Source organism: Hirundo rustica, chromosome Z, assembly GCF_015227805.2.
Source record: "Hirundo rustica isolate bHirRus1 chromosome Z, bHirRus1.pri.v3, whole genome shotgun sequence".
Lineage (NCBI taxonomy): Eukaryota > Metazoa > Chordata > Aves > Passeriformes > Hirundinidae > Hirundo > Hirundo rustica.
The window spans coordinates 10785701-10807174 of NC_053488.1; the positions used below are offsets into that span (position 1 = coordinate 10785701).

The 21474-nt window shown below is 36.1% G+C and overlaps 1 protein-coding gene across 2 annotated transcripts in view; it reads left to right on the forward strand.

The window, feature by feature from the left end:
• The window catches only part of ERCC8 (ERCC excision repair 8, CSA ubiquitin ligase complex subunit), a 28623-nt gene extending 7503 nt beyond the window's left edge, over positions 1-21120 (forward strand). For both annotated transcript variants that reach the window (XM_040090910.1, XM_040090911.2), the window contains exons 4-12: positions 3143-3266; positions 4768-4849; positions 5490-5558; positions 8054-8120; positions 9344-9447; positions 10502-10626; positions 12272-12469; positions 18970-19056; positions 20754-21120. In XM_040090910.1, the coding sequence (XP_039946844.1) occupies positions 3143-3266; positions 4768-4849; positions 5490-5558; positions 8054-8120; positions 9344-9447; positions 10502-10626; positions 12272-12469; positions 18970-19056; positions 20754-20822 (925 nt within the window). In that variant the 3' untranslated portion in view covers positions 20823-21120. The remainder of the gene's footprint in view (positions 1-3142; positions 3267-4767; positions 4850-5489; positions 5559-8053; positions 8121-9343; positions 9448-10501; positions 10627-12271; positions 12470-18969; positions 19057-20753) is intronic.
• Positions 21121-21474: the final 354 nt, after the last annotated feature.

Below are 21474 nucleotides of genomic sequence, written 5' to 3' on the forward strand. Positions count from 1 at the left end.
GGTGTCCTACCACTTTCTTCACCTACTCAGTCATGTGATTACTTCTTCCAGATCATGATAGACAGTAAACAAAGACTGTTGTCATTTGGGGGGGGGGGGGGGGGGAGGAGTGCGGGTGGTTGTTTTGAACAAGCAGCTCAGAACTTTTTGCTGTAACAATTTCTTTACCTGCATGAGGTTCGTACCCATGGGAGTCTGCTGCACTCTTGAATCGGAGTATAATTAGATTTTAATATTTTAATAGGATACAATAGGAGCTGAATAACTAAAATTATATTTCATAATTTTTACAAAGTTATAGCACAAATATGAGAGTGATTACTTGTGTCTACAGTAATGTTATCTGCAAATACAAAATTACAAGAGGGTCTCATAAAAGCACATCATTTACCAATATACACAGTTTCCAAGTTTTCATTAGGATGAATCTCAAAATATATTGCATGGTGTCACAACAATTGCCTTGGATTTTGATGGTGTTATGTTCACAAATGTATCCTTGTTGCTCTCATGCAATGCACATGTTGACATCAGTAGTCTCTTATTTATTTCCGTCTTTTCAGGCCCATACTCTGTACTCCAGAGGATGAGTGTCGTTCTGTTGTGTTTTAATCCTAATGCAATGACTGGGTATATATCATGTAGTGAGGCATTGTGTGTTGTTAACACAAAAGCTGTGGCTGTGCTACTGATGGGATCATAGGTAAAACTGAAAAGTATCAGCAGAACTAGAATTTCTTTGAAATTACCTCTCGAATTTCAATGAGTAATGGTTTCTTTGCCTTCCTTTGTGACTGTAGCTGTCGTCAGTGCATCCATAGTTGAGCTTGGATAGTAGTAAGAGCTAAAGAAACATTGTTTTGGACTATGCTAAGTGCATCTGTAATCAATTGATGGTGTTTTTCATTAACTCCCTCCCACTGAGGTAATATATCTATTTGAAACCACTGATTAGTTCCCAAAGCCAAAAGGGAAGATCATAGGGAGTGCTTCAGTTTATTTAAGTCACTATGTATTGTGGCTAGCTTTGTTCCTTAATAAATCAGAGTCTATGCCATTTAGAACTCCCCATCCTGTTCCCAGGATGCAAGTCACATCCTTCCTGCTTTGCCTGGAGGAAGTAAGGGTTTGTTTTTGCAGCCATGCTGTCCATCCTGCATAAGAGGTATCAGGAGCAGTGAGCGAGCTGATTACATTGTGGAAACATTATTCTGCATCAACAGTTCAACTTATTTGAGAAACCATGTTGGGTTAAATAACATTTACTGTTGACCCATATTCTTGAATAAGGAGAAATCAATGCTATAGGTGTGAGGAGACACTTCTATAGAAGGCTGAGTTGTTAAAAATGGCACACTTCAGCAATTTTGAATTGAAGGTCCTCATTCAATAGAGAATTTGGGTTCATTCAAAGACAAATCACAAGTGTTGGATGCAATATTTTAAAGGTATGCCAACATTCATGTTTAGAAGAACAAGTATTTATGTTTTTTTTCCTTCAGCATAATTCACTTTGACATAGCTTACAACACTGTGCAAGACTGTTGTCATGCATTTAGTTATTTTGAATTCAGCATCCCATTGAGATGATGGCTCCTTTAATTCCCTTCAGAGGTGAAAGGTGTTGATTTTCATTCTCCTTTGTGATGATCCACTCTTGCCTTTAAAAGGTAGTGTTATGCAGTGCTTCTGTAGACAAATTTAGGCCAGGAATCCAGATTTAGGTACACCCAGAAGTACATGCTCTTCTATCCATGGCAGTACTGAAGATCTACCTCTCTGTTTGCATAATCATATCGCTGCAATACTTACTGCTTGTTGGGGCCAGGACATTCAATAGAACAATGCAAAGACGTGAGCTGAAGCAAGGAAATCTCATGAGCCCTTTTCTAGACACAGTTTGAGCCTCTTGAACTGTTTGGTACTGCATTTGGCTGGGATGGAGTTAGTCTTCTTCATGATAGTTTGTATAGTAGTATGTTTTTGACTTGTAACCAGTCTTGATAACACACTGATGTTGTAGTGAGTGCTGAACAGTGCTTGGTAGTGTCGTGGCATTCGCCATTCCTCGCTGCCCCTTCAGGGGGTGGCTGCTATGAAGAAACAGCTGGAACACTTCACCCACATTGACCAGAGACATACTGATATTCCATATCATAAAATGTCATGTGCAGCAGTCTGGGCCTATGGTGAGGGGTTACTTTTGCATGACTTTACTGGTTGGGGTTTGTTTTGTTCCTTTGTTTGTTCGCTTTATCCCTGGGGGTGTAGGGTTTGATTTGTTCCCTTTCACTTGCTAAAATGTGTTTATCTCAATCCACAACTTTTCACACCTTCACCATTTGAATGGTCTCCCTCATCCTATTGCAGAGGGTAGAGTGAACAAATCGCTGGTTTTGGGCCCCTGAGGCTGTATCCATATAAATCCAGCTCAGATATGAGTCGTCTGCCAGGTAGTTGAATGACATATATTATTCAGAGCCTGGTCAGCTGAGTCTGTATCCTGGAGCTGTCAAGTTTGGCTCTGCTGTCAGTTCTTTCTGACAGAGATAATTATTAATTACATTACAGTCTCTAAGTATCCACAGTTTAGTTGAAATTTCCTGTTGTTCTTCCTCTTTCATTTCTGAATGAAATATAAATGTAAATGACTCTCAGTAACTTAGCCTATTGCTCTCTGGTGACTTTGTCAGACAAGGATTGTCAATAACTATTTAGCTGTAATTTTTCACTAATGCTAAGGAATTTTTTGAACTGTATGTATGATTGTATTTTTCAGTGGATCCATTTTTAAGAAGCTTAAATGCTTTTTAGTGTTAGGTCATCACATTTAAACATGCTGTCTGTAAACACTGCAACTTAAACATTTCAAAAGACATTTTTTATGCTTTGTGAGTGTCTAAAGATATGCTACAGTTACCGTATTTTGAAAAGGTAATGATCTGTCGTTTCTTGAAATGAAGACTCTTCAAAGTAATGAGTGTTAGTTGAATGAAAATCGAGCCAGCAATAATATAGTTCTTGAAAACCTCAGGATAAATTAAGAAAAATGTTTATGTTTTCACCTTGTCATTAAATACCAAGATGACTACAAGATGATTATCAAAACTCTAACCAGTTGTAATATTTTCCTTGATTTTAGGAGTCATCCTGATGTACATAAATTCAGTGTGGAGACAGTCCAGTGGTATCCTCATGACACTGGCATGTTTACATCGAGCTCATTTGATAAAACCTTGAAAATATGGGATACAAATACTTTACAAGTAAGAGAGTTTCTACAGATTGCAACCTTCTTTGTGTACATGTTATTTATTGCATATCTGAAGTTCTTACAGAGGTGAACAGGACTATGCATCCCAAAGATGAAAACCAGACACCTGTTAAAACTGTGGGTGCAGCAGCAGGGTGATCTGGTCCTGGCATTCGTGTAAACCTTGGTGTGTACCTGCCCATTTCTGAAGACCTGAATGTCTAAACTGTAGGAGAGCTTTGAACCCTTGGAACAATTCCTTTCTGCTTTTGCTGTGAACAAGAATACAACTAGTTGAATTTTTTGCTGTGTAAACTTGTCCAGTAAGGTCTAGTCTGCAGTTCATTCTTGGGGATTGTTGAGTCTAATGGCAGTATATGGCAGGGCTACTTACTTTTAATAACCAGCGCTTTTGAAGGACTGGTGGTCGTGACATACAGGATCCAGGTCCAAAATTCTGCTGTTGTCAGCACTATAGACACCATTTCTAAAAATCAGTAGAGAGTGAGAGAAACCATTAAAAATATTCTAACCAATGTAACTGACAATAAGGTAAACAGATTATTTAGGCATTTGTGTTGCTTTGACTCAGTAATCCTAGCATCTTGTGTCGAACTGTGAATTCATGACTGCAGTTTGTCCTGTTCCCTATGAGCACTTACATTGAATCATAGTATCATTGATATATAAGTATTCATAGGGAACAGGAATTTACATTAATACTATTTGACTGCTGTTTCACAGATAGCGGAAGATTTTTTTTGAAAAGAGATCTGTCATTCTAGGAGTATAATAGGGAAGAAATTTTACCTTTTTTTTTAATATAAAGCTATCTTGGCAGTTGCTAAATCTTCTCATAAACAATTAAGTTTCCAGATAGTTCTGTGAGCGTCTGTTGAAAGATGCAGTGTACACATGAAGGTTATTGAATGACCTGTTCTGCCACTAAATGGTGTTCTGAAAGTAGGGACAACTCAGTTTTAAGAGATTTTTCAAATACTCTATTTTAGAATGAGACAACAAAAGCAGTTTACCTGAAAGCAATTTACTTATTAAAGTAAATATTAAGTTTTATTAAAGTAAATATATTGCATTTGTTTTAAACATTCATGAGGCAGATAATAGTTTTACATGGAAGTATTTTATTTTTTTTAGGAATTGAAAATAGTGTGTAATATCCATGAATGCCTTCTTCGTGTTGATTCTATTTCCATATGATAACCTTTTTGTTTACTTACTAGCTTTATTAATTTTTGATAACTGTAATCATTTTCATTCATGCTTCTCATTTGTCGGTTTTGTTGGTCTGTCTTTTGGGTCATCTCTGAGCTCTGGTTGGAAACAGGCTTACTTTGTGATGTTTGTGTGATCTGGCTTCTAACCAGGAGAGTTATCATTATTATGTAAATAGTAATACTAGTCTTACTTGTAGCTGTTACTTGAAAAATAATGGTAAGCATTTACATTCTGCTAATATACTTGCATTATAATTAATTTAATGTTTTTATTATCAGCCTGCAGATATATTTCACTTTGAGGGAACAGTCTATAGCCATCACATGTCTCCAGTTGCTACAAAGCATTGTTTAATAGCAGGTATGTATGTATTTTTAAGAAATGGATATATATATATAGATACAAATATATATATAGATAAGGTTTATAATAATAAGCAAGTAATATTTCAGTTTGGGCTTTTTCCCATACTGTCTTATTTTTACATAAATCAAGTCTTCATAAGATGTAAGTTTACTGGTACAGTAAAATACTGTCCATTAGTTGGATGATGTCAATGATAGTATCATATTTGTTCTTCCGAAATAATGCATCAGTCAGTTCTGCTGACTGATAAAATTCTTCACTATAATTAGATTCTTTCATTACATAAGTTTTTATTTAAAGGTTATTAGATCCAAATATAGTAAATTTTGTAAATAGATCTGTGTATTGCTTACATGTACACAATTTAACTATGTTTAGCAAAAAAATATTTGAGGAGCTATTTTTAGGTTTCCCAAGTACAGTCCTGTTTACCTGCTGTTTCTGAATTTTGTTTGTTGCATGGTAAATTTGTTTGTACTAAAAATATAAATCTGTTAATAGAAGCCTTGCTCTGACTAATGAGCAGATACGCAGCTAGCATTTTTCTTCTATTTTTTTGTAATTGCTAAGATTTTATTGTTATTGTTCTCTCAAATGCTGGGGATTTTTTAGCTCTTTGTTTCTCTTGTTACAGTTGGTACCAAAAGCCCCAAAGTACAGCTTTGCGACTTGAAGTCTGGATCCAGTTCTCACATTCTGCAGGGTACTTTTTAGTCTGAAACATAAATGTTAAACAATAACTACTTTGAGAAAAAACAAGTCCTGTAAAGAAACACTGTATACAATGTATTCTTTGTCAGTAGCATGACTAATTTATTTATAGCCGGTTGTGAAAGTTACACAGTGGCAAAATGTTCTTCTGGGTGTTTCTGTAAAGCTAATGAATTACAGAATGCAAACATTAATCAATCAGTTACTACAGATGTTTGGGCATTTTCATGGTCTAATCAATATTGATTACTAGTTATTACATGTTTAAATGTAGTCATTGGTTTGGGGGGTTAAGGAGTGGTCAACAAGTGGTGTTTTACTTGGTCTTTAAAAAAAAAGACCAAGTAAAACAACAGAGACTCCCCACCACACCCCAGAAAAGAAATCCCTTACCAAAATGAAAATAAAACTTTACTCCTTTTAATAAAATATCCCATGTGTTTGAATGGATTTATTCAGAAGTTTCTGATTTCTGTAGAACAAGTTTTCTATAGAATAATGTTATCAAATCCTTTGTATTTTTCTGATTCAGTTAAATGTAAAGTTTTATTGTTCTGTAATTTCCATAATCCATTATTTTTGGCACTGAATGAGAATTTGCCCTTGATGGCCTTTTTCTAAGGTGTACTTTTTAAAGTGTTAATGTATATATTCATACTCAAGAGAAGGCAATTATGAGGTGAATTTTCATGCTTCAAACTGTAGAAAAACATTTAGTCAGACCCAACAATGTGCCAGTGCATCTTTATTTCTTCACTGGCCTGCTAAGCCTAAAAGGAGCCTAGGTGATTTTTTTTGTGATGCAGAGCTTAAGCTGTTAAACTTCTGTGAACTGAATTGGCTGTAACAGGCATCTCATGTTCTGTTTCTAGAACCAAGAGCTCCAGGGAGGGCAGTGACAAAAACAGTTCTCTAAAGATCCTGCTTAGTATCATCAGGGCTTCTTAATTTTGACACAAGAGTTCGTGCTTTCCAGGCACAAACTCTGTTGTGTCTTTGTACACAGCCTGTAATAGCCTGTTACCTCAAGTGCTAGATTGGAGGAATAAGTGGAAGGAGAATATGTTACTGATTTAGCATAATCTATTAATTCTTTGCAGAACTGAAGTAATCAGTAGTCTTGGCCATATGTATAAATGTTTTCACATAGGCTAACTCTAGCAGATGAAATGGAGATATATGCATGGCTGTAGTTTAATGGATCACAGTAAATCTATCTGCTCTGAGCCTTCTAAGTGTATCCTGTAGTACCTGTATCTTGGAGGTTTTTCCTATTAGCCTGGTCATTACAGTGCTTTGATTAATTCAGGTAATGGGAAAGCAAATACTAGAAAATGCATCAGGAACAAGGTTCACACCGCCTCTAAACCGTGTTAGCAAAAATGTATTGCATGATTTGGTTTATTTTTCAACAATTTGTTTCTTTTATGACATGAAGCGTGATTGCAGTCTTTCCACTTCCATTAGGACATCTTATCCTTCCCATTGTCTGTATTTATTTAATATAACTTTCCCAGTTTTAAAGTGTGTGTGTACCTGTGTATCTGTGTGTGTGTGCATGTGTGCATTAAAAAAAAAAAAGGCAAACAAACAATTATATATAAAAGGACCTTTCAGATCATTGAGTCCAGCTGTTAACCCAGCACTGCCAAATCCACCACAGAATTGTCTCTAAATGCCACGTCTGTACATCTTTTGCATATTCCTGTGGGTAGTGACTCAACCACTGCCCTGGGCAGTCTCTTCCAGCCAGAATTTTATTTGGAAAGTATGGGAATTATTCCTAATAGTCAATCAAAACCTCCATTGGTGCAACTTGAAGCCACTTCCTCTCCTATTGTCTGTTACTTGGGAGACTGACACGCACCTGGCTACAGCTTTTTTCAGGTGATTTTAGAGAGGAGTAAAGTCCCATGTCTCCTTTTCTCCAGACTAAATACCTCCAGCTCCCTCAGCTGCTACTCACAGGACTTGTGCTCAACACCCTTCACTAGCTTCATTGGTAACTTTCCCATAAGTTAGGGGAAAAAATACTGCAAATTCAGGACAAAATTCTTAGAGGATAAAATGAGTAAGGTTTAAATTGTAAATATGTAAGGTAGATATAGTTTATATTGAACATTATTAAAAGATTTGAAGAAAAATAAATGGAGAGTTCCCTCAATGTATGAGAATACCAGTGACGCACAAAAAGCTGTGACTGAGCTGTAATGTGTTTTTCATAGGTAAAAACCATCTTTATTATCAAAAATTATAGACATGTAATGATGTGTGTATCACTTTTTGCTCACTGCAATCCCACTCAAGGAAGAAGAAAGAGAAGTAACTTCTGACCCAAAATAATATAGTTTCACAAAATTTAAATTGATCTTGCAATTCAAATTATTATTCTGCCTTGGTGAATCCTATGCAACTAAATATTTGCTTTTACTTTTTGTTATTTACATAAAATGGTGTGCATAATAAGCTTTTTCATGTAATTCTTAGGTCACAGACAAGAAGTATTGGCAGTGTCGTGGTCCCCACGTCATGAATATATTTTGGCAACAGGAAGGTAGGGATGTTGCTGAATTGTTAAATACACTGGAATATTGGTCAGTAAAAGTTTAATGTATTCTTTATGCAGACTTATTTCAATTCAAATGCACTTCTGGAGTTAATTTTCTCATTGACTTTTACCTATTCACAATTTTATAGCTTTTCCCTAGAAAAATGAAACCTTAAGAGCTGTACAAGTCATGCTTATTTTATAGCAAGTTTGTGCAGAGTTTTGAAACAGTAACTACTGGCATAGGAAAATGGTAGATTATTAAGGAGATACTCACGTCTTACTGTTTACTAGTGTGCGCATTGCTAATCCATGTTGTAATAAAGTAAAATGTGTAGTTCAAATTACCATTCTGATAATCATACTTACATCAAAGAGAATAACTCGGGTAGCTTAGCTGATGTAACTTTCCAAGCTACAGTCATTCAGTGAATATTGATTGTATGTTGATATTCCTGGGCCTTTTTTGTTTTCTGTCCAGACATCCTCTTGGCTTTTCTATAACTTTTGTGTATGTTCACTTTTGATTATAGTGTGATATTTCTCACTTTATAGATGCCATGTCTTTTTTTCTTTTGCAGAGAAGAATAGCTATTTCATAAGTTTAGTGGAATGGCTATTATATAAGGTTTAGTGAAGTTACCAGATTTGTAGACCTTTGGTTTCTGAAGTCAGGCTTCTGAAAGGCTCATCAAAGTTGGAAAATGTTTTAACAGTGTGTTGTTTAGAGGTTTGTTTCTTTGTGGGCTTTTTGTTGTTGTTTGTCTTGTTGTAACAGATGAAAAATTGTATACTTGTCATCAATTTCTGTACCAGTCATACAGTAGATCTGTGATAACAAAAGACCGAGTTTCAGATCACTATTACAGACAATGCTGGAGTCTGTAGCTGCTGTTCAATTAGCAGAAGAATTAGCAAGTTTATTCCTAGGCTGTGTATGTATGCAAGGGTGTTATGTTGCAATCAAAGAGACAAGTTCACTCTTAGGTCCTGAAGATTCTCTCTTAGGTCCTGGTAGTTTACCAGGTAAAGTTGTTAGTACATGTAAATGAAAGTCTGAAGTTTGTCTTAAAATATTTTTAATGGAATTCTGTTGACTTGAGTGTGCCTGCATGATGAGTGGTTCAGAATAGTTGCTGCACCAAGGTGAGTGCCAGGTGGGTTGACCAAAGACAGTTCCTGAACCATAGTGCACTCAAATTTCCCTAATTTGTGCAAATCTTTCTTAGTGCTGATGGTAGAGTAAAATTATGGGATGTCAGGAGAGCGTCTGGATGTCTGAGTACACTTGACCAGCACAATGGGGAAAAGTCCAAAGCATCTTCTGAGACAGGTAATTAAAAATATAACTGGTGGTAATTCATATGTAACTAGAAGCTTTCTTATATTTGATGAATGTTTTGAATACTAAGACCAGCAAGGAGGGTAGCGATAATCCAGTTGTTACATAGTACATAACAGAGGCCATTCAGCTTTGTTCAGTTACTTCTCTTATACTTCTGTTACTTCTGAGTCAGTGTTTGTTGTTTGGGACCTTGTTTAGAGAGACTGCCTTAACAACAGCAGTCTATCTTGTTCTAAATGGCTTTCCAATAAAAAGGAAAATTCTGTTATCTCGTGAGTGGCAGAATTCATTTATGCTGTAGATTAGCCTTTATAAAAATATAATATTGTTTGAAATTTAAGAAATTATTGAGAGGAAAATGTTCTAAAGAAAGCCTGTACTTGGTCAAAGAAAGAGAAATATTGTTTAATGAAAAACATTATTTGATGTAACTGTAAAGATAACTAGTGCAATTTTATACATTCCTTTGAATAACATGTTCAATCACAACATCTTTCTTTTTGACTTTATTTGTGTCTGACAGGTTCAAAATGATTTTTTGGTTATCTAGTATCAATCGTATAGGCTAGGATATTTAATATACTGAAACATATATAAACTAAACCAGTAGCAGATAATAATTATTTTCTAATAAAATCTTTAAAAAGCACACACTTAAAAAGGTCACACTTCTACCTAAAAGGTATGTCTAAATTAGGTATTGCAATATAATACAGAGAGACCTTATTCTGACTCCTTCAGAGCTGACCAAAAGCTACAGTATTTTGTTGAGGGTGTTGTTGAGGCCTCTTCAACATTGACAGGCAGGGGGCATCAACAACTGGATGACAGATTGAACAGGACTGGCCCATGAACCACACCCTGAGGAGCACTGCTGGTGGCTGTTAGCTGGCCAGATGCTTTTAGAAACAAAACATTAATTATTTTTAACTGAATGTTACCATTTAAACAGCACTTCCAGTGCTCCACATTGAAGTAAAGATATATACAAAGTAGTTATTCTTCTCTAGAAACCTGAGACAGCTTTTTTTTTCCCCGGCAGCAAACACTGCTCACAATGGGAGAGTTAATGGTTTATGCTATACAAATGATGGACTTCACCTGCTAACCATTGGCACAGATGATCGGATGCGACTCTGGAACAGCTCCACTGGAGAAAACACCTTAGTAAGTTTTCAAGGAACTTCAGTTGCATTTTTAGTTTCACTTAATTTTAAGAGATTTATAATTTCTGTAGTTGTTGGAATTCATTTTTGTAAAGGATGTAGCTTCTCAATTTCATTGGAAGACTTGTTGAAAATATTTTTCTTCCAGATTTCTTTTTTTCTACTTATTATAAAGAAAAAGAATATGAAGAAGCCTGGATTGAATATGGTCACTCCAAGTTCATGAATTTGAGAGTATAGCTGTGTACACTTCATACCATAATAAAAACTTTAATAAGCAGTGACTGTTGGTAGAAAGTCTGGAGTTTTTTCAAACTATTAGTTGTAAATGTACTATCCATAGAGCAGTTGGCCATACCTGAGAGTTTCACTGGTTGCCTGGCTTTCTTGCAGCTCTCTTTCTGTTTTTGTGTAATATCTCCTGTGGAGTTGCATGGCAGTGTTAAAAATATCTATTCATCTATCCTTCCAGATTTGTGTTGTAATCACACAGCAGCAGAAAGGAGGGGAGGGAAATATGTTAAACTTCTTCTGATATTCCAGTCCTTTCAATGGCTTGTGGAATTTTTTGTGCTGAAGGGTCTTGTTTTAATTTTCTGTTCAGTGAAGAAAATTGTTTTCTTTGTTTATTTTGAAAGAAGAACATGACTAGGTAAGTCAGTGTCCATGGAATTTTAGTCAGCTGTAATTATGGTCTGTCATTGCTATCAGGAAAGAAGGAAAGAAAATTTCTATACCTCAGAAATCTTTTAATTCTGCTGTTTAGTTTCAGAACAGAGCAAAATGAATTCCTTGTAGATATTTGGAAAAAAGAGACTGCTTTCCATGCTACCCATATTTGCCAGCCAGTTTTCAGCACCTCATACACAAACATCTTTCTGTCTTCAAATCACCACCACCAAAGTATATAATACAGTTTGTTCAGTCTTCTGTTACCAGCTGGATCACTGATTTTTTGGTTTTTCTGTAGCTCGAGACATTAGTGCAGGTGTTAATAAGGTGCTTTTATACTATTTTAATTTGCAAGGCTTTCCTTACACCTCATCAGTAAGGTCTTAGAAATTTTTCCTGTCAAAGCTACTCTGGGAAAAAAAAGTCCAGTATTCTTTTGTTGAATTTGTAAATGATTTCCCTCTTTCATACCCTTTGTTACTAATATTGTTGCTGTTACTGTTTGGTTTTTTATTGCTATTTCCAGTAAATTGTTCATATTTCAACCTGTGATCTCTGCCTTTTGTGCTTTGGCAGGCGAGCGAGTAGTTATAGCAGGACTACTGAATTGGAAAATACCATTCCTAAACCACAACATTCCTGAAAGATGTCTAATTTCCATTAGGTTTTAGGTGCTTGATGCAGATCTGGCCTGCAACAGCCTGTGCAAATCCTATTTCTTAGTGTGGAATTGCTAATTTTTAGGCATTTCTTTCTTTCCCTTTTTTAAAAAATATACTAAGAAGAGTAAACTTTATTGAACATAAAAATAATTCTCTTGATAGACATCTGTAGTATGAAATATCAAGAGATATTAACATAACCCAAAAATAATTTTATTGAGTATTAAACATGAAGTAAATTTGATCTTTTCATTTAATTTCCAGTGGGTTTAATAGCTGACTGTGTAATCTATGTGATCTTTCATTTTGCAGGTGAACTATGGGAAAGTCTGTAATGAAAGTAGGAAAGGACTCAAATTTTCCATCTCTTGTGGCTGTAATCCAGAGTTTGCCTTTGTTCCATATGGAAGTACCATTGCTGTTTATACAGTTTTCACAGGGGAGCTGATAACTATGCTTAGAGGGCATTATAGTACTGTCAACTGCTGTGTATTTCAACCTCATTTTCAGGTAAGTAAAATATAAGCAAATATTCTAGACAAACAGGAATATTTATGCAGATTGCCATACCATTTGCACTATAAAAGCATTCACTTCTCAGGTGTAGGCTTTAATCAAAGATCATAAGAGGGAGTACTGTGGCTTATGTGTCATCCAGGAAAAGTTAAGTTTTTGGGATGACATTTTCTGGATTTGGTTCCTTACACTGCTTGTTTTGTCTCACATATGTAACTTCTCAATATACTTTCAGTAATTTTTTGTCTTGTTTAGTCATTAATAAAGCATATGCGTGAAGGCTTTTGTTTTCTGTAAAACAGAAGAGTTGTTTTTCTCAGAGATACCTGAGAGTAATCACAGTAAGGAAGAATGTGAAGTGCATTAGTATTGCTGTGAGTACTGAGAAGGCTCTCCAGTAGTTTGCTAAGGTGATCTTGCTGAAATGTTTGTAGTTACACTTTGGATAAGGTGTTGATAACATTACAAGATTCTTAAATTATTCCGAGAGCATTTCAACTGAGGAATACCATAGCATTACAGGGACTCATAGTACTGACAGATTTTGTTCTTATTCTTCTCTGCCTTTTTTTCTTTTCCTATCCCCCTCTGGTGTATTTTGCTCTTGTAACAAAAGAGTTAAGAATAACAAAGGTTAATTTGTTGTGAGATACTTTAGAAAAGATTGTTCATATGGTGTGTTTTGTGCCAAGAGCAGAATGGATGATAGTATGGATTTTCAGGCCTTTACATAGTTGCCCTCATGTGTTAAGGATCATACTTCTTGTTCCAGCTCCTTCTTCCTTGCCTGTTGTTCTGAGCATCAGGCAGAAATATTTGAGGGAGAAGGGGCATGTAGATACCTTTTTGTGAGCTCTCATACAATGCATCACAGAAATGACTCTGGTAGCTTCTGCTTTGAGTCCAGTAGCTTTGACTGAATCACTGAGACTGTATCACTGAAACAGACTTCACTGAAAATTACGGACACATTATGGACATGCGGTAGACCCCAAGCTAATAGGCCTTGCTAGACCTGGAAGGCAGTTCTGATATGAATAGACAATGAGATACATCAATTGCAATATTCACACTGTGGCTAAAGCATATCTTTTCCACAATATTCCTGAAAAGCTTTTTGTCTTTTCAAGAATAGTTTCCCAACAAAACTTCCAGTGTGTTTATGTAAAGTTGTCTTTGGTGTGCTTTTTGATAAACTGAAGAGGTGAAGCTAATTAGGTCTCTGTATAACATGTTTTACATGTGGTGGCTCCACCTTGGCATTTAAGATCCATGGTGGAGGATCACTCGTGTGTGCATACGCACACAACTACATCAGTCACTGTATCTAGAAGTTTGAGATGTCAACAACTTCATTTGCTTATCTGATGTGACTCCTGATTCTTTTTCAGAAGCACCCTTTTCCAGAGTTCAGTTCTGTACTGCAGAAATGTGACTGAATTTTCTTTTTTTGTAAATGCTTTGCTTTCAGTTGTATTAAATAGTTGGTCTGAGCAACAATATTGCTGTATGTCATGATTTGACAATGGCCAAATGGCAGGCGCCTACAAGAGTCATTCGTTTACCCTCTCCTGCTACAGTTGGGCAGAGGAGAGGGAAAAAAATAACTAACAAAGGGCTCATGAGTTGAGATAAGGATTGGGAGAAAAACATTCTAAGGACAAAACAGGTTCAAATTTAAAAGTGTAAATTCATTATTAACAGAGTCAGAGAAGGATAATGGGAATTAAAACAAGCCTTTTAAACACCTTTTTTCTCCCCAGCCCCTTCCTCCTTCTCACCAACAGTGCAGGGAGACAGGCTGTGGGGGTTTATCAGTTCATTACCCAAGATCATCTTCAGTTCTCTCAGGGATAGGAGTCTTCTCTGCCATGCTGTGGGATCCCTCCCACGGGCAGACCGTCTTCTCAAAAACCGGTGTGGTGTGGGTCACTCCTCCATGGAGTGCAGTCCTCTAAGGATAGGCTGCTCTGCTTTGGAAGCAAAGGGCCTGTCTCTGTCTCTGGAAGCAGGGGCCCTCTCCCTCCATTTGGGTCTCCCACTAGGTCACAGCCCCCTCTGGCATCCACCCGTTCTGGCGTGAGCGCTTTTCCCACGGGCTGTGGTGGATCTCTGCATCCCCTAGGGACTTCGTGCATTACAGGGGGACAGCCTGTTTCACCATGGTCTCACCACGGCCTGAAGAGGAATCTTGGCTCCAGTGCCTGGAGCACCTCCTCCCCTTCTTTTTCCATTGACCTTGGTGCTGCCATGTTCTTTTCCCTCACATGTCCTCACTTCCTCCTCTTCTCTCACCAGAAGAAAAGCTGTTGCTTGTAGGTGCCATTGCCAACAAGTTCCACAAATTCAAAGACTCCTGCAGCATCCTGCTGTGCCGAGAGGTTGATCTTGTCCAGGTTCCGCGTTGGGAAGTCGTTTGCCATGTTTTCACCGTCGCCATGTGGCCCCACCGCCGTCGCGTGGGCAGTGGCGGCCGCGGTGGCGCTGGTGCTGTTTAACGCCTCTCCTCATGCAGGGTGCTGGGAAGGAGAAGCCGCTGCTGCCCCTGCCCTCTTTGCCCGCAGCATGGCTGGCTAGGGGTGGCCAGGCAGGCAAAGAGAAGCCGCAGGCCGCACAGATGTGGTGGTTTCCCCGGTGCCTCACCACGCCAGGGAAAAAACTGCCTGTGTGCTGTTTTGATTTTCTTAAATATGTCATCACAGAGGTGTTGGCAACCTTTCTGACTGGGCCAGCAGCATGTCCATCTTCAGAGCGCTTACAGATTGGCTGTGTTGGTCATGGTTGAAGCTTCTAGCAGCTTCTCACAGAAGCTACCCCTGTGGCCCTCCCCTGCTACCAAAAAACCAGGCTGTGCCAAATCAACGCACTGTAATCAGGTTGTCAACACCAAAGGAAGTGGTACGGTTATTTTCACTGTTTTCACACATGTAGTTCCAAGTATCTTATCCTATCTTGAGACAATTAAGTGCATTCATCAGTCTTCATGTAATTCCAGTAGAAATTATGATTTTTGCCTGTAAAATTTGATTCCTGAGAATGTAATGTTGTTTGTAAAATTTGTAGTCACCTCTTCTATTTTACTCTCTCAAGCATTATTAAAATCAACATGCTGCAAAGTTATTCACAGCTGCACATTTGTATTTTGTTACTAGTTGTAAGTAAAATCAATTTTGCTTAACAAAACCTGTTCTGTTGCAAAGTCTGTTGAGTGATATTTATATACCTATATTTTAACTCTACAGTAACTGAATAATTTAATAATCTTTTCCGTTGTCATATTTAGGATAAAAAAAAAAAAAAAAAGAAAAAAAGACAGTTCATTCTTGTCTATATTATTCTGCCTTTTTTTTTTTTTTTCCCCCTGAATGCCGTATTAGCTCACTTTGACCTTTGGAATTTTTAATTACATATCAAAATATAATTAATTTTAGAAAGCTGGAAGTTTTCTTTGATGGTTGTTAGTCTCTCTGGCCTAAACTATGTATATACTGTTGAAATGTGTAGCAGATGGCTTTGTAACTTTTTTGTTACTTTTTAGCACTTAATTGGACTGTAGTATACTGTATTCATGGGTAACAAGGTCTACCTCTTTTCTGTAGTTTTGGCCATTTCTATCTAGTATTCTCTGTCATTGTTAAGAATGTTCTTCATGTTAACAGTCTTCTAAATTTTTCTGCTGTTTTTAATCCTGGTTTTTGTCCTACCCATTCTCAAATCTGGTCCTCAGATTTTTCTCACTCTTTTTTACTGTATTCAGAATCTTTTATTGATATTGCTTGCTAGCAGTCCCTCATGTTCTTTCTGTTCATTTACTGTATTTTAATTGCCATCTTTATTTCACCTCATGACTAGAATAGGCTCTAAGAAGGAACTTAAACTTTGCACCAGTTATGTATTTAAGATGAGAAGTGTCTTCTGGTTACTTGGAACCATATAATCAAATGTGATCACTGATAACCAAGCAGCTAGCTATGTGGAATTCAATTATACTAGTCTTTATCTATTCTTATCCAAATTAATTAGCATGTTTGTGTGAAATATATGTTTTATGCTTGAGGTACGGTACAGAGCTGTCTCCAGAGAGTGATGTGAGCTTTAGTTAATGTGTGTATGTATGCCTTTTCTGATCCCTAGGAACAGAGCCATAAAATCCACTATATTATTTTTTGCCTGTACTGTTCTTATGTAAATAGCTCAGTAAACTTAATAAGATATTAGACTGCTTGAGTAATAAGAACTGCAGAATTTGGCCCTTTAATAAGAAGCATTAATTTAATAGGAGGTCGGTAATTTCAAGGGTGGTGTGGAAGAGAAAATCTTCATTGTGCAATATCTTAGATGATGTTTACAGTTGAATCTAACACACTAGATACCAGTGTGCCATATTATCTGCTTAGAATGATTTAAGTAAACAAACAAGACCTACCTTTCCCTTTCAGAAAAAGAAGTCACATATATTGTCATGCATGAATAACATGTCCTAAAATAGTAGCTATGCAACAGGAAGCAATTTTGATTTAAATTATAGCTGCTCATACTGTTGAAGAAATGCTAGCAACAACTGCCAAAGTATTTGGCAGATCCAGTTGTAGGCTATTATGTAAAGTTAACTGAAAACTAAATCAGGTTTTATTTGCAATCTTTCCATATATTGTACTATAAACATGCATAGAGCATGTTTGTAGTGCAATATATGCGTCTGTCTTGTATTGTACCATAATTCTACATAGAGGTCACTAGCTCTTCCTTTGACTGACTTATGGTGTGAGTCACCAGTTTAGATAGTAATAATTAATTGTAAGTATTGCTTAATGCAGTGGGTATTAACTGAAGATCTTGCCATATCAGGATCAGAAAGTGAGACAAGTGGTAAGAAACATTAAATGGAAGTATGCTGATGTCACTGTGACATTGCTTATAAGGAGATATTTTGCCATGGAAAGATCTTTTGAAGTTCTTAGTGATATTCTATATTCTATCAAAGACAGAAGGCAAAAGTAGAGCACTGCTGACAGAATAAAGTAGAATTTAACCTATACTTTGGTGTAACATGTCTTCTTTTAAGCAAGGTTATCTCTCTTAAAATTGTAAGCTCTAATCTTGAATGTTTCTTATACATGAACAACTTGATGCACAGGACCAGTTTGTTAAAAGTATGGCAGCTCGCTTGAATAAGATTACCTGCATAAATGTTTATAGGAATTGAGCATTAAGCTTCTGCACCAAATGTCAACATAATTCATGCAGCTCTAATTACACATAAATTATATAGAAAACTTCCTGCAAAGGCAGACCTGTGATAATGTATTGAGCTTATACTGCATCAGTGTACTCGTAATGTGCACATGTGCAGAGAGTTGCTAGTTTAAAAGCCAACATACTTAAAGCAAGACTTTCATACTGTCAGCCTGAATATCACAAAAAAACCCCTTTATATGTCTCACTCAGGGAGTTTAAATATATGACAATACTCAGTAGTTGTCCGACATCACATATAATAGGCAGGAATATAATTCAGTATTGAAGGCATATGTGAATATGCCTTCAATATCTTCATACCTTTTCATTTAAGTAGCACATTTAAGAATATTTTCATACCTGCTTATTTAAGCAGCACTTCGGAAAATGCAAGTGTTACAGGTGCAAAATTGACTGCAAAGATGGTGTTAGTATTTCTCACCAGTAAAATTTCCCCACTTTAAAGTGACAGAGAAATCTGTATTCCCTTTAGTAGAGAAATAAGAAAATTAAGATATATTTGACTTACAGCTATTTGGTTTAAGGCCTGTTTGTTGCCATTTGTTGCAGGGTGCCTTGTGCAATGGGATCTCAGTCCTTCGTCATTACCATTATAGAGTTATTTATATTAAAATTAGTAAGTTGGTCTTTCTGATCTATACCTTCTTAACAGGGTACAAGCCTCACACTGTACTCTGTTCTTTTCCTTCCCTAGGCATACTGAAACTATATTCACTTAATACTTCTTTGTTCCATACATACACTTTTTTCTGACATGTATTACTAGATTCTTGATTCTTCTGAGTTCATTCCTGTTTTTAAATTATAATATTTGCCTTTTTATGGTTTATGTGGTTTTTTAAGTTGTTGGATTTTTTTTAAGTTGGTTTTTTTTTTACTTTTGCATAAACAGTCTCCTAAGTTTCCTGACTGTTAAAATAGGTGTCTTCTCAGGAGACAAGAGAGAGGGAAGAAGGAAAATGGATTTAAGCAACAAAGTTCATTTCAATGTGGGTTTTGGTCAGCAACCTGGGAAAAAATATAAAAACATATTTATTTTGTTTTGGCATACTATTTAAAATGCTCCAGATAATAATATATTATAAAATTATCCAGATTATAATATAAATTACAAATTGACTGTTTGCCTTTGTTTTGAAATAATTTTCTCTACCTTTTTTCCTGCCCAGTATGGTAACAATGTCGCTATTCAGTAAACTTGTGTGAAAGTAACTTTTGTTTGGTTTTTTGTACAGGAACTTTATAGTGGTAGCAAAGACTGCAATATCCTTGCGTGGATACCAGCTCCGCGAGAGCCAGTTCCTGATGATATTTCCGAAAAGGTAGTGAATTTTTGAGTTTGAACTGTATTTTTTTTTTTATTACAGTTACACTTGGGCAGGTTGTGTGGAAATTCAATATGAAGTATGTGATTCACCATCAACATTTTTAATAATTCTTCATTAAAAGGAGAAGCACCTATTATTTCTGTTCAATCTCTTCATTCTTGTAGGGGTTTGAGAAGACATTTTCTCTTAAAATATAGTCAAATCTTTTGCAGGCTGCTAGCTTCCTACATAGTTAAGAGTAGTCCATGTCATTTGACCATGAAGTCAAGTACTTCTGAAATCATATACCCTATGAAGGGTCTTTCAAATTCTGCTTCTTTAATTTCCAAACTGCTTTCTGCTGTTTGTCCTGTTTTTAAAGAATATACTGTAAGCAGTAAGATTAGGGATACCACAATTCATACACAAATACTTTTGATATGAAAATATAATAAAGGAGTTTATAAATAAGGTGGGGGTTTTTTTGATCAAGGCAAGACATTCAGGGTGATTGCAGGGAAGACCATATGTAAGACTGTTTTCCTGTAAAGTACTTTCTCTCCCTCTTGGGCAAAAAATATTTCAGTGAACAACCTGAATGGGAAAAAGTCTATATTTTAAGGAACTGAAACCATTCACAGAATCAGAGTCTGATGAATTGTACTAATGTTGAAAAATGAGGGTGTATTAATGTTATGGCTGATAGCATATGAAAATTCTACTTTGTAAAATTTTGGCATTGTTCCATTTTAGATGGGGAAATGATAAGAAGTGTAATTGTAACATTTGCCTTTTGTACATTTCTATATTTAAAAACTATCCTACACTTAAGCAGAAAAGAAAAATACAGTTCCAAAGGTTTGATACCCTAAACCCAAAATATGTTGACTTTAAATTAACATCTTTGCTGTGAAAATTTTGATGTGAATGAATTGTATTTTTCTTAGTCGGAAAAACAGAAACAAACTCACAGCAACAAGACTATTTACTTAGTTCTGATTAGAACCGCTCCTTTAAATTTGACACAGTGGCACTATGTAATATATGCCATTGTTCTGTAATCTGTTAAACTACAGCTGCTGTTTGCAAATGCTGTAGATGAGTCCTCTCTCTGTAAGAAGCTGTTCTGCTGTCCACAGGCCACTAATTCCTGCTCCTTCTCTGGTGCTAGAATAGGTATTTGAGTGCTTGTATGACCAGAATCTGAAACCAGAATAGAAGTAAACAAGAAAAAAACCTACCCTAAGTCACTGTGATTCAGTGCACTGCATAGCTACACAAACCTTTTAGTTGGACCCTAGTGGAGCTGAGGTGAGAAATATTTCTTGGATGTGGATGGAGGTCAGGACTGCTTCCTGACACTGTAGCGCTAAGCTGTGATGGGCCAAGGCAATTATGACCTAATGTACCAAACATTTGTAATACTTCCAGTCAGTCCTCCAGATATTTTATGCTGAAAGCAGAATTAAATACAGGACTATTTATTTTTATAATTTGTCATGTCTCTAATCAGCAAAAATGTCTAAAAAAGTAATTAAAAATAACCCAGTACTTGTGAGAGATCGTTTGTCTACATCTAGTCATTTAAAAAGTTAATTTATCTTTGCCCTTATTTGATTATATGTGTGTATAATATTATATCTATTAAAATATATATGTATATGTATATATTTTTAATTAAGAAAAACACTGGGAATTTTTATTTTCTCTAGTCTCTGCCTCAACAACATTTAAATCCAGCATATGAAGATGCATGGAGCAGCAGTGATGACGAAGGCTGAATTTAAATTATGACCTGATATAAAGTTGACATTCAAGCACTGCATTCTCAGACTTTATCTTCAGAATTGGACATTGTTGGATTTATCACAACTGGATTTTAGGTACAGTTCTGTTAGAGCAAGGTCTTTCAGAAATTAGTTTCCACTGTTCTCTGTGTTTCTTTTTCACTGTAAAGTTAAATCCAAAGGATTACTTTTTCATACTTGCTGACTTTTGTACTTACACATTGGTATACTTTATTCAGTGTCAACCAGCTGATACAGAAAAAATAAAAGCCCTTGGGACCAGTCAAAATTACATTGTTCCTGTTATTATTAGTACATGAGAACCCACTCATTTCCAAAGACACATGATACAGAGGATTTTCCATGAAAGAAGGCAAGCTCAGAAATGCTTCCAACTTACTTTTATCAGTGTCTTCATGGAACAGATTGTATCTCTTTTCAAGTGCTTATTAGCTGTAGGAGTCAACAGATTTTTATGCCTGTTATTTTTGTATTTTCAGTTTTGCATTTTTTTTCCATAAATGTAGTATTCACTTCAGAAAAAGGTATAGCTGGGATCCTCCATTCAAGTGTTTATATGGTGACACTATCATCTACTATCTGAATCTGCCCCAGAAAGCTAAGAATAGAAACTAGTTTAGAGGTT